Consider the following 13399-nt stretch of genomic DNA (forward strand, 5'->3'; position numbering starts at 1 on the left):
TCAAAATTAACTTCCCTGAATGAAATACCAGGGAATTGTACTGCAGTCAGTCTGAAATATAACAGCTTGATGAGGAATTTAGCCAGAATAAATATTCTTAAATTATGAAAAAAAAATTTAATGACAGAGTATTGGGACTTGGCATTTAGTTGTTTTTTGTTTTCTTTATTTCCTCAAGTTGACATTTAGGTTTTAATGACAGTGATAAGGGGAACTTTTCACTACTTTACCTTCCAGAGACACTGAAGGTAGGGTCCTTAATGTGCTTTCTGTAGAGTGCCCTTTGCAGGTGATGACCACATCAGAAGTCCCACCCCTGTGCAGTGGCACGGGTGCAGTTTGAGTAGATGTTCTTCTCACTTACTCTGCTCTTTCAATCTTCTACAGAACTAGCTAGTACTGCTGGAAAACCACAACTCAGAGAAGGATTTTTATGTGAACAAGGCACAACTGCTCAGTTTGGATCACAAAAGGAACCAATAAGACAGCAGATTCATCGTATGTTCCTCTTGAGAGTAAAGCTCATGCACTTTGTGAACAGCTTACACAACTACATCATGACCAGGGTTTGTGTCTGAATTACTTGTGATATAGTTATAAGAGCCCACAAAGTACTTGTAGACTGTAAGTGTAACAATAGCGCATATAAAATATTTGATCATAAAGTAACATGACAGTGGGGGAAAATTTTTTTTTTAATATTTTTTAAAGATTTTTATTTATTTATTTGACTGACAGAGATTACAAGTAGGCAGAGGAGATAGGCAGAGAAAGAGGAGGAAGCAGGATCCCCGTTGAGCAGAGAGCCTGATGTGGGGCTCGATCCCAGGACCCTGGGACCCTGACCTGAGCCGAAGCAGAGGCTTTAACCCACTGAGCCACCCAGGTGCCCTGGAAAATGTTTTTTTAAACATGCCAGAGCGCATGCATCTGGAGATTCCTGTCCCTCCTGTCCAGCAGCCTCTTAGGATGGGCATACCCAGAGCTCCTCTTCTGGAATTGCCTTCAGAACTTGCAGTATAGTCTTTTAAACTTTATCGGTGGTGACAGATCTGTCCCTAGAAAATGGCTTCAAATTTTAGTAACAGCCAGTTACTGTCAGGCTAGTGTGGTGTGCAAGGAGGAAGATGCAGCCAGATTATATAAATACATTTTTTTTCCTACAAACAAGAAATAACTCATTACAAAGTAAATGAAACTGCTTTTCTTATACATCTTAAAACCAGATCTAGAGGAGGTCTGAAAGAGAAGTTCAGATAATTGAACAATAGCAGAATTCTAAGGAGACAGTACTCATTTGGGATTTAAAATGATTGGTTTAAAAAGGAAAACTTATTTGTATACAAGTTCTAAAACTTGTTTTATTTGGAAGAAGTGAGCCTTTGAAGCCTGTGTTTTAGATGTGATGCATATGGCAGAGGTGCTTTCTGCTTACCATGCATTGGCTTTCAGAGACAGCCTTAAACCCTTCTTATTGAGAGTATATATGGTAGGAGTTTAAGTTTTTGCTTCTTATTTTCTAGTTAAATTACATCTATGCTCCTTTTAAAGAAGATTATTATAAAAACATTGGAACTTCCGAAAACATATAAGTTTAATTTACCCGATAATTTTTTAAAAAATGCTTTTTGTATGTGATTTGATATACTTGCCCCTTCCCACCAGGAACAGTCTGTTAGTCCAGAGTAAGGCATTTGTTTACTCTGTGAATGGATTTCCTAAAGAACTGGCCCCCCATCATTATTCTAAGATAAGAATGTCAGCCTTTAAAGAAGGCATTTTGTAGATTTTACAGATGTAATTATTGAAGAAAGAATTTGAGAGGAGTAGAAGAGATTGATATAAAGTTTTTTGTGTCTAGCGTACACATCTTCATAGAAGTCTGATGATTAATAAACTTTTCATCTTTCTCTTCAAGATTCTTCACAGTACAGGGCTGGAGTTTCAACATCAAGTCGAGGAAGCCAAGGATTTAGATCAGTTGATTAAGATTCACTATAGATACTTATCAACCATCCATGATCGTTGTTTGCTGAGAGAAAAGGTATGTGAGAGGGTATCTGCAGATTTGGCCACTGAAGCAGGAATGAAACTGGCCAAGGGAGGTTGTCTCTCCACTTCAGAATTTTATACTTATTAAGCAGAATAGTCTATCAGGAATGACCAAATTAAGTTACAAATTTACGAGAAATTATTTTACATTTTACGAGAAATTATATCTGAGAGAAACAGACATGAACTGTATTACGATCATCTGCACCTTGCTCTGCACTTAGATTCAGTTGGAAGATTGTGTCTGCAGTTGTGGAATAGTAGTGCTTTAGTCAGGAAGTGCAACCAGCTTAGTGAGAATATACAGGATTAAGTCCATTTATAGCCAATAGATTACTTGCTTCCTTTTGTTGGTGCATTTAAATGGCCATCCTAGGAAATCGTCACTTGCTCTGTTGGTCAGACTCTGCTGCTAATATTCCCTATATCACAGGTGCATTAGATATGTGGCCTGATTCCAGGTACACTTATTCACAGCCAGCACCCTTCCATATTATATTGAAGGCTGTCATTGCATTGATGAACTTTTTCTGTGACTCATGTAGATTAAATAAAAGTGTTGGTGTCAGTGTCCAAACATAGTTACAGAGCCTATATTCTGTCTGTGGCTTTAATCTCCAGGTCAGTTTTGTGAAAGAAGCCATCATGAAGGTATTGAATTTGGCTCTCATGTTTGCAGATGGTTGGCAAGCAGGTCTGGGGGCATGGCAGTAAGTATATAGCTTGTGGAACCTCTACATTTTGACCATTTCAGTTTCCCTTTTAAAACTGGCTTATGAATGACTGCTTTTCTTTGACGGCTCACTGAAGAGTGGGCGGCACAAACTTCCAGCTCTGGGGCTAGAGAATGGGGCGCCGCCAATTTCATCGCCTGCCCCCATTGGTGCTGAAACCCTTCAAGGAGCAAAACAGCACCACAAAGTGGAATCCAGAGCCACTAACACTGAGCTTGGCCCCCTAGCAAGGGAAGTGCAATTTCACCACCACAAGGGCACTGAGAATCAGCACAATAGGCCTCTCCCCAAGATGACCAACAGGAACATCCAACCAGCACCAAATTCACTGATCATACAGAACTGCACAACTTCAGCTTGTGGGGAAAACAGTATATAACATTTGCAGTTTATTATTCTTTAGTCTTTCAGTTTTATTTTTTTTTTGCTGTTTTCTTATTTTTTCAATTATTTTAACTTTTACATGTATGTTTTATATACATATATTTACTTTCTATACATTGTATATTTTATCTTACTTTACTTTTATTTTACTTTTTTATTTTACTTTATTTTCATATATATATATATATGTATATATATATGTTTTCCTTTCTTTCCTATTTAGGAATCTAGTTTCTTTTTAATAAGCAGACCAAAATAAACCCAGGATCTAGTATTTTGTTTCATTCAGTTCATTTGTGGTTTGGCTTTTTTCTTATTTTGTCTTGTTTTTATTTTCTTCTGGTTTGTTTTGTTATTTTTTTCTGTTTTCTTGTTGGTATGTTGTCTTTTCTCTTTCTTTTATTCTTTTCTGGACATAATGACCAGATGGAGAAATTCAGCATGAAAGAAAGAACAGGGCATAGCACTCAATGCCAGGAATTTAAATATGGATATAAGTAAGATGTCTGAACTAGAATTTGAAGTGATTATAAAGATACTGTCTGGGCTTGAAAAAACCGTAGGAGACACTACAAAATCCCTTACTGGAGAAATAAAAGCTAAAATTTAATCAGGCCAAAACTAAAAATGCTATTACTGGGATGCAGTCAAAAATGGAGTCTCTTTTGTAGCAACATGGACGGGACTGGAAGAGATTACGCTGAGTGAAGTAAGTCAAGCAGAGAGAGTCAATTATCATATGGTTTCACTTACTTGTGGAGCATAACAATTACCTTGGAGGACAAGGGGAGTTAGAGAGGAGAAGGGAGTTGGGGGAAATTGGAAGGGGAGGTAAAACATGAGAGACTATGGACTCTGAAAAACAATCTGAGGGGTTTGAAGGGCAGGGTTGGGAGATTGGGGGAACCAGGTGGTGGGTATTAGAGAGGATACGGATTGCGTGGAGCACTGAGTGTGGTGCAAAAACAAGGAATACTGTTATACTGAAAATAAAAAAATAATAAAATTTAAAAAAAAAAATGGAGTCTCTAATGCCAAGGATGAATGAGGCAGAGGAGAAGTCAGTGATATAGAAGACAAAATGATGGAAAATAAGGAAGCTGAAAAGAAGAGGGAAAAATAACTACTGGATCACAAAGGGAGACTGCAAGAAATTAGCAATTCCTGAAAGCAAAATAATATGCAGATAATAGGGGTCCCCAAAAATGAAGAGAGAGAGAGGCAGAAGGTTTATAGGTTGAATTAAGGTTGAACAAATTATAGCTGAGAACTTCCTGGGGAAGAAAACAAGCATTCAAATCCAGGAACCACAGAGAACTCCACCCTCAAAAATCAATAAAAATAGGTCAACCCTTTGACATATAATAGTGAAGCTTGCAGATTTCAGAAATAAAGAGAGAATCCTGAAAGCCACTCGGGAAAAGAGGTCCTGAATCTGCAAGGATAGAAATATAAGGCTGGTGGCAGACCTGGGCACAGAGAACTGGCAGTCCAAAAGGACTGGCATGTTATATAATCAGTGTACTAAATGGGAGAAATATGCAGCCAAGAATATCCAGCAAGGCTGTCATTCAGAAGAGGAGAGATAAAGAGTATCCAGGAAAACAAAAACCAAAGGAATTTGTGAACACTAAACCAGCCCTGCAAGAAATATTAAAGAGAATCCTTTGAGCAAAGACAGAGCCCAAAACTAACAAAGACCAAGAAGTAACAGGCAGTCTACAAGTACAGTGACTTTGCAAGTAATACAATGACACTAAATTCGTATCTTTAAATAATAACTCTGAGGGACGCCTGGGTGGCTCAGTTGGTTGGAAGACTGCTTTCGGCTCAGGTCATGATCCCGGAGTCCCGGGATCGAGTCCCGCATCGGGCTCCCAGCTCCATGGGGAGTCCGCTTCTCCCTCTGACCTTCTCCTCGCTCATGCTCTCTCTCACTGCCTCTCTCTCAAATAAATAAATAAAATCTTAAAAAATAAATTAATTAATAATAACTCTGAATGTAAATGGACTAAAAATAATCATAAGACAGAGGGCATTAGTATATAAAAGAACAAAACCCATAAATATGCTGATTACACGAGACTCATTTTAGATCCAGCAACACCTCCAGATTGAAAGGGAGGGGGTGGAGAACCATTCATCATGTTAATGGGCATCAAAAGAAAGCCAGAGTAGTCATCCTTAGATAAACTAGATTTTCAGTCTAAGACTGTAATAAGAGATGAAGGATACTGTATCATAATTAAAGGGTCTATCCAATAAGAAGATCTAACAGTTGTAAGTATTTATCTCCTAACATGGATACAGCCAAATATATAAACCAATTAATAACAAAATTGAAGAAATACATTGATAATAATATAATAATAGTAGGGGACATTAACGCTCCACTCAAAGCAATGGACAGATCATCTAAGCAGAAAATCAGCAAGGAAACAAGGGCTTTGAAAGACATAATGGACCAGATGGACTTCACAGATATATTCAGAGCATTTCATCCTAAACAACAGAATACACATTCTTCTCAAGTACACATGGAACATTCTCCAGAATAGATGACATACTGGGTCACAAATCAGGTCTCAGCTGGTACTAGAAGACTGAGATTATGCCATGCCTATTTCAGACCATAGTGCTTTAAAATTTGAATTTAATCACCAGAGAAAATTTGGAAGGAACACAAACACTTGGAGGTTAAAGGGCATCCTACTAAGGAATGAATGGGTCAACCATGAAATTAAGAAGAATTTAAAAAACATGTGGAAGAAAATGAAAACATGACAGTTCAAAAACACTTCAGATAAAGCAAAACTGATTATAAGAGGGAAGTATATAGAAATACAAGCCTTCCTCAAGTAGCAAGAAAAGTTTCAAATTCAGAACCTAGCCTTATACCTAAAGGATCTGGGAAAAGAATAGCAAAGCCTAACCAGCAGGAGATGAGAAATAATAAAGATTATAGCAGAAATCAATGACATAGAAATAAAAAATAATAATAAATCAATGAAACTAGTAGCTGGTTCCTTCAAAGAATTAATAAGATTGATAACCCACTAGCCAGATGATCAAAAAGAAAAGAGAAAGGACCCAAAACAATAAAATCATGGATGAAAGAGGAGAAATCAGAACCAACACTGAAAAAAACACAAACAATTATAAGAGAATATTGTGAACAACTATATGGCAACAAATTGGGCCATCTGGAAGAAATGGATGCATTCCTAGAAACTTATAACTACCAAAACTAAAACAGGAAAAAATAGAAAACCTGAATAGACCCATAACCAGCAAAGAAATTGAAGCAGTAATCAAAAATCTCCCAGCAAGCAAGAGTCCAGGGCCAGATGGCCTCCCAGCAGAATTCTACCAAACATTTAAAGAGTTAATACCTATTCTTCCGAAGCTGTTTGAAAAAACAGAAATGAAAGGAAAACTTCCACACTCACTCTATGAGGCCAGCATTACCTTGATCCCAAAAACTAAAGACCCCACCAAAAGAGAATTACAGACCAAATCTCTGATGAAGATGGATGCAAAAATTCTCACCAAGATACTAGCTAATAGAATCCAACCATACAAATAATATATTTTATGTTAATAAAAAATATCGTAAGAAAAAGAATCCAACAATACATCAAAAGGATTATTCAGCAGGACCAAGTGGGATTTATTCCTGGTATGCGGATGTCATTCAACATCCACAAATCAATCAAGATCATGCACCACATTAATAAAAGAAAAGACAACCACATGATTCTCTCAATTGATGCAGAAAAAGCATTTGACAAAATAGAGCATCCTTTCTATATTAAAACCTTCAAAAAGTAGGGATAGAGGGAACATTCCTCAGCATTCAGAAGACCCACAGCAAATGTCATCCTCAAGGGGGAAAAACTCAGAGCTTGTCCCCTAGGGTCAGAAACATGACAGGGATGCCCATTCTCACCACTGTTGTTCAACATTGTACTGGCAGTTCTAGCCTCAACAGTCAGAAAACAAAAAGAAATAAAAGGTATCCAAATTGGCAAAGAAGTCAAACTTTCACTCACAGATGACATGATAATCTATGTTGAAAACCTAAAAGACTCCACCCAGAAACTGTTAGGACTCATACAGGATTTCAGCAAAGTGGCAGATATAAAATCAATTGTACAGAAGTTGATCACATTTCTGTATACCAACAATGAGACATAAGAAAGAGAAATCAAGGAATTGATCCCATTTACAATTGCACCAAAAACCATAATTTACCTAGGAATAAACCTAATCAAAGAGGAAAAGGATCTGTACTCTGAAAACTATAGAACACTTAAGAAAAAAAAAATGGAAAAATAATCCATGCTTATGTATTAAAAGAACAAATACTGTTAAAATGTCTGCTACCCAGAACAATCATCCCTACCGAAACACCACTTGCATTTTTCACAGAGCTGTAGCAAACAATCCTAAAATTTGTGTGGAAGCTAGAAAAGACCCTGAGTAGCCAAAGGAATGTTGAAAAAGAAAGCCAGAGCTGGAGGCATCACAGTTCCAGACTTCACACTGTATTACAAACTGTAATCATCAATACAGTATGGTACTGCCATAAGAACAGACACAAAGATCAATGGAACAGAGTAGATAACCCAGAAATGGACCCTCAACTGTATGGTCAACTAATCAACAAAGCAGGAAAGAATATCCAGTGGAGAAAAGACAGTCTCTTCAACAGATGGTATTGGGAAAATAGGACAGCCACATGCAGAATGAAACTGGACCACTTTCTTACCCCATACACAAAAATAAACTCAAAATGAATGAAAGACCTAAATGTGAAACAGGAATCCATTAAATTCCTAAAAGAGAACACAGGCAGCAACCTCTTGCTAGACACATCTCCAAAGTCAGGGGAAACAAAAGCAAAAGTTAACTATTGGGACTTCATCAAGATAAAAAGCTTCTTCACAGCAAAACTTCAGCAAAACTAAAGGCAGCCTATGGAATGGGAGAAGATATTCACAAATGACATCAGATAAAGGGCTAGTATCCAAACTTAAAAGAACTTATAGGGACACCTGGGTGCCTCGGTCATTAAGTGTCTGGCTTCAGCTCAGGTCAGGATCCCAGGACCCTGCTTCTCCACTGCCTGCCACTCCCCCTGCTTGTGCTCTCTCACTCTCTCAGTCTGTCTCTGACAAATAAAATATTATTTAAAAAAAAGAAGAAGAACTTATCAAACTCAACACCCAAAAAACAACCAGTCAAGAAATGTGCAGAAAACATGAAAGATTTCTCCAAAGAAGACATACAAATGGCCGGTAGTCACAGGAAAAAATGCTCAACATCACTCAGTATCAGGGAAATAGAAATCAAAACCACAATGAGATACCACCTCATACCAGGCAGAATGGCTAAAAATTAACCAGTCAGGAAGGAACAGATGTTGGCAAGGATGTGGAGAAAGGGGAATCCTCTTACATTGTTGGTGGGAATGCAAATTGGTGTAGTCACTCTGGAAAACAGTATGAGAGTTCCTCAAAAAGTTAAAATAGAGCTACCCTACAGCCCAGCAGTTGTACCACTACATATTTATCCAAAGGGTACAGACATAGTGATTTGAAAGGACACGTGCACCCCCATGTTTATACTAGTAATGTCCACAATAGCCATAATATGGAAAGAGCCCAGCTGTCCATCGACAGATAAATGAGCAAAGAAGATGTGCTGTATACACATACATACACACACACACACACACACACACACATACACACACACACAGAATGGTATATTGCTCAAACATCAAAAAGAATGAAATCTTGCCATTTGCAACAACATGTGGATGGAACTAGAGGGTATCATGCTAAGCAAAATAAAAGTAAGAGGAAAAGAGGGAGACAAACCATAATGAACAACTATAGGGAACAAACTGAGGGTGGCTGGTGGGGAGGTGGGTTTAGGGATGGGGTAACTAGGTGATGGACATTAAGGAAGGGACTTGAAGTTAAGAGCAGTGGATGTTGAATGCAATTGAGGAATCACTGATTCTACCACAGAAACTAATAATACAGGATATGTTAATTAAATTGAGTTTAAATTAAAAAAAAATTTTTTAAACTGGCTTTATTCTCAAAACTTTTTTGTAAAGTACATTCTGGGAATCTTTTACATCTTGGTGCAATATATTACATATCACTTATATCACATATCCCATGTCACATATCACATATCATATATTACATATTACTTATACTAAAGTAAGAGTTGAACTTTTTCATTTTGACTAGGCAGCATCAAAAGTGTGCAGTTTTTTTATGAGTTGAAAAACAATTACCTGAAAATTTTAATTGGAACAAGTAGATATTCTTAGATTACATTCATGTTTACTTGTATAGGTTTTGTTAATTATGAATACTTTGAAAGATATACACAATTAGAGCAAACTGTCTAACAAACTCTGGGTGCCCAAATCCATTCATAACTTGCTGAATTATTTTAAAGCAAATTCTGGATGTCTCGATAGAGTATTGTCCAGAATCATACAGAAAGACAGATGCCATAAAGTCAGAGGACAGTTGTGGACCCAGGAGCTTGCTTTTCATATCTAAAGTACCATCCTCTACTGTTCATGTACAGTTCAGTAGTTTGTCCCTGTCTTGTTCATAAAATTCATGATAATGCTTCTGTTACTTCCCTAAAATGAAAGTGCAAATCTGGTTGACCAGATTGTTGAAATAATAGCTTGTACATGTCAGAAAGGAGGTAAGAATTCATGATAGTGCTAATCAAAATTAAAACCTTAATCTAGGGGTGCCTGGGTGGCTCAGTGGGTTAAGGCCTCTGCCTTCAGCTCAGGTCATGATCCCAGGGTCCTGGGATCAAGCCCCACATCAGGCTTTCTGCTTGGCAGGGAGCCTGCCTCCCCCTCTCTGCCTACTTGTGAGGGGCACAAATAGGGCCTCTCTGCTTACTTGTGATCTCTGTCTGTCAAATAAATAAATAAAATCTTTAAAAAAAAAAAAACCTTAATCTATGCTGTTTCAGAATGCTCTGAATAAAAAAACTAAGTGTAGTTTAGAATTCTTAATTGCAGGATGAAAATAAAATTCTTACTTGCTTTGTTATGGCTGTCTCAAAGTATGTAAAGCACATTTTTCTTTCCATATCACTGGGATGTAGAGGTGGAAATAATAACACTGCTGCATTTGCTTGGCTAAAATTGAATTGTTTCAGTTTCTTCAAAAAGTAAATTGTGAGAAAAACAACACGGAGTGAGGAGGACTTTAGAAGCATTATGAGCCATTATAGTTTATGGAAATTAATTGATCCTGATTCAGACGTAGAGCAGAAGAGTGAAAAATTTCAAAAGCAATGTGAATTTTGAACACTGGTTATTTGGTGATATTAAAAAATCATTGTTAAATATTTTCAAGCAAACGGTATTGTGGCTGTTGGGGTTTTTTTTTTATATCTTTTCAGCGTATTGTATGTATTGTGGCTGTTTTAAAAGGACTCTGTATCTTTAATGTATACACACTGAAATATTTATGACCAAAGGGCTATGAGGTCTCAAATTTGTTTCTAAATGTGGATCTGGGCTGTGCACAGAGCCTGTTTGCAGTAGATGACTGCTGAGGCTGGATGTGGGTATGTGAGTGTCCTCTGCACTCTCTCCTATGTATGTTCCATATTGTCCATAATAAAGTTTTTATTTTTTTTTAAGATTTTATTTTTTATAACATTTTATTTAAATTCAATTTGTTAACATATAGTGTATCATTAGTTTCAGAGTTAGAGTTCAGTAATTCATTAGTTGCATATAACACCCAATACTCATTTCATCATGCAGCCTCCTTAATGCCCATCACCCAATTACCCTATCCTCCCACCCACCACGCCCAGCAATTCTGTTTGTTCCCTATAGTTAAGAGTCTCTGATGGTTTGTCTCCTTCTCTGATTTCATCTTACTTGATTTTTCCTTCCCATTTTTTAATAACTTTAAAATGTAGGGTTTTATATCTTTAATGTATTTGTTGTTTCAAAAAGAAGATATGCAAATGAAAAACACAGAAATGTGTAATGGAAAACGGAACATCACCAGTCATCCCAGCTTCGGAACTCAGTACCGCCCAAAAAGAGCATAGTTTTATGTCATAATGACTTTTTCCTTCAAATATTTGGAAAGTTTATATTTTAAAGTGGGGGAGGAAATTTTATATTTCATAATCTTTAGACTTAGGAAATTAAACTGAAGTACATTTAAAATTAATACAAAGGCATTTTGTAGCCTACCCTTAACCCTTTATATACTTAACTAAATTGAAATTTACTTTCTTTCCTAGAATGGAATCTATAGAGAAAATGGAGTCCGATTTTAAAAACTGCCATATGTTTCTTGTAACCATTTTAAACAAAGCGGTCTGTAGAGGATCCTTTCCCCATCGTGAGTATACCATGTTAAATTATTAACCACTTTTATATTTTCTTGTACCTAAGGCTAATGTTACTATTTTGGTACTAATCTCATGAAGAATTAGAAAATTTCACCATTTCCAACATAGAAAATCCCTCAGCAGTTGTGTCATGCTTTGACTTGTTTTTTCAGAATCACAACGTGGTGAGTGAATATCGGATGTAAAACACTGAGACTAAAGATACTGCTTTTTAGTATATGATATGTTACACTAGTGGATTTCTAGAACTATTTTTTTTTAAAAGATTTTATTTATTTATTTGACAGAGATCACAAGAAGGCAGAGAGGCAGGCAGAGAGAGAGGAAGGGAAGCAGGCTCACCGCTGAGCAGAGAGCCCGATGCAGGGGCTGGATCCCAGGACTCTGGGATCATGACCTGAGCCGAAGGCAAAGGCTTTAACGCACTGAGCCACCCAGGCGTCCCTCTAGAACTACTATTAAGTAAAGCAGATGGCAGACTAGATCTCAGTCATATTTTACTATTATGTGTAGATTTTATAATCATTCCTTTTCAAAAAATAAGCATTGAGGTTTTTGTTTTGTTTTGTTTTGGTGATTTCAAAAACTCCAGGAAAGTACAGGTGTAACAGTTCAATATACCATGTGAGGAGACAGGTCTGTGGATTGAGTCACAGGGAGGAGAGCTGTTTCCTTTGTAGAAACAGAAGACTAAGTAATCTCTCTTTGCACGGCTTTTTTTTTTTTTTTTTAAGCATGCAGCGTTATTCTCTTTTCTTTTTCTGCATATTCTAATCATGATGTACTAGTTAAGAATAGCTGAACATTTAAAAAATTCTGTTAGAAACATGTTAGAGGAAACACTGACTTATTCGCCCATTTTTGCACTGGGTGATTGTTACGCAAATAGAATCCATTCATAGGTTAGAACATAGCATTTTATTATGAACTGACTCCAGATTCTATAACATAGGGGACAACTGTGATTTGTTCAGTGAAATGCCAGGTGTTTTGTTTTCAACATTAATTTGAAATATAAAATAAATGCTACTTTTTCAATTTGTATTTAATAAGCCAATTATCATCTTTATTTACATTTAAAATAATAATTAAAAATTGGAAAGTCAAATACTTTCAGTTCTGAAATTATTGAAGCCTTATTTTCAAATATTTTTTAACCTTATTTTTATTCTTTCCACAGTGGAGTCTCTCGCACTGTCACTCATGGCTGGCATGGAACAAAGTTAAATCTCTTTAATGTAGTAAATACGTAAGATTTGATCTTTATACATAAATAATTCCACCACATGCAGTTGAGAAATCAGAATCTCTATTTTGGTTCATTTTAAAAAAGTTGTCTATACTGTCTAGACAAGTACATTTATAGGTGTTTTCTTTGGAGATTATCGGATAGTATATAAGCTTATGTGTATAAAATTATATCAATAAAGGAAAATGTATATAAGCTGTTTATACTTATATGTCCTACTGTAAAATACATTTATGTGTATGTATTTAAGTGTGAATTATGTCATATTTGGAAATGCAGTCTAAAAAGAAAGCATTTTAGATTCTATTGTCCTTTTGTTTGGCCACAGAAACTTTTGTATAGTTTTTCTATGTTTCTGTTTTTACTTTTTTTTTAGGTCTTATTTAAATTCAAGTAGGTTAACATGTAGTCTATTATTAATTTCAGGGGTAGAATTTAGTGATTCATCACCCCACAGCTCTACTTCAATTCCTATCACCCAGTTACCCATCCCTAAAACCCACCTCCCTTCCAGCAACCCTCAATTTGTTCCCTATAGTTAAGA

The 13399-nt window shown here is 36.4% G+C and overlaps 1 protein-coding gene across 4 annotated transcripts in view; it reads left to right on the forward strand.

Annotated features, from left to right (window-relative positions):
• Positions 1-13194, forward strand: part of TUBGCP5 (tubulin gamma complex associated protein 5) — an 83202-nt gene extending 70008 nt beyond the window's left edge. For all 4 annotated transcript variants that reach the window (XM_032843085.1, XM_032843087.1, XM_032843086.1 and 1 more), the window contains 5 exons: positions 388-566; positions 1919-2044; positions 2674-2762; positions 11496-11596; positions 12787-13194. In XM_032843085.1, coding sequence (XP_032698976.1) covers positions 388-566; positions 1919-2044; positions 2674-2762; positions 11496-11596; positions 12787-12833 — 542 coding nt within the window. In that variant the 3' untranslated portion in view covers positions 12834-13194. The remainder of the gene's footprint in view (positions 1-387; positions 567-1918; positions 2045-2673; positions 2763-11495; positions 11597-12786) is intronic.
• Positions 13195-13399: the final 205 nt, after the last annotated feature.

Source organism: Lontra canadensis, unplaced genomic scaffold (genome assembly GCF_010015895.1).
Source record: "Lontra canadensis isolate GAN:19392208 unplaced genomic scaffold, GSC_riverotter_1.0 scaffold135, whole genome shotgun sequence".
Classification (NCBI taxonomy): domain Eukaryota; kingdom Metazoa; phylum Chordata; class Mammalia; order Carnivora; family Mustelidae; genus Lontra; species Lontra canadensis.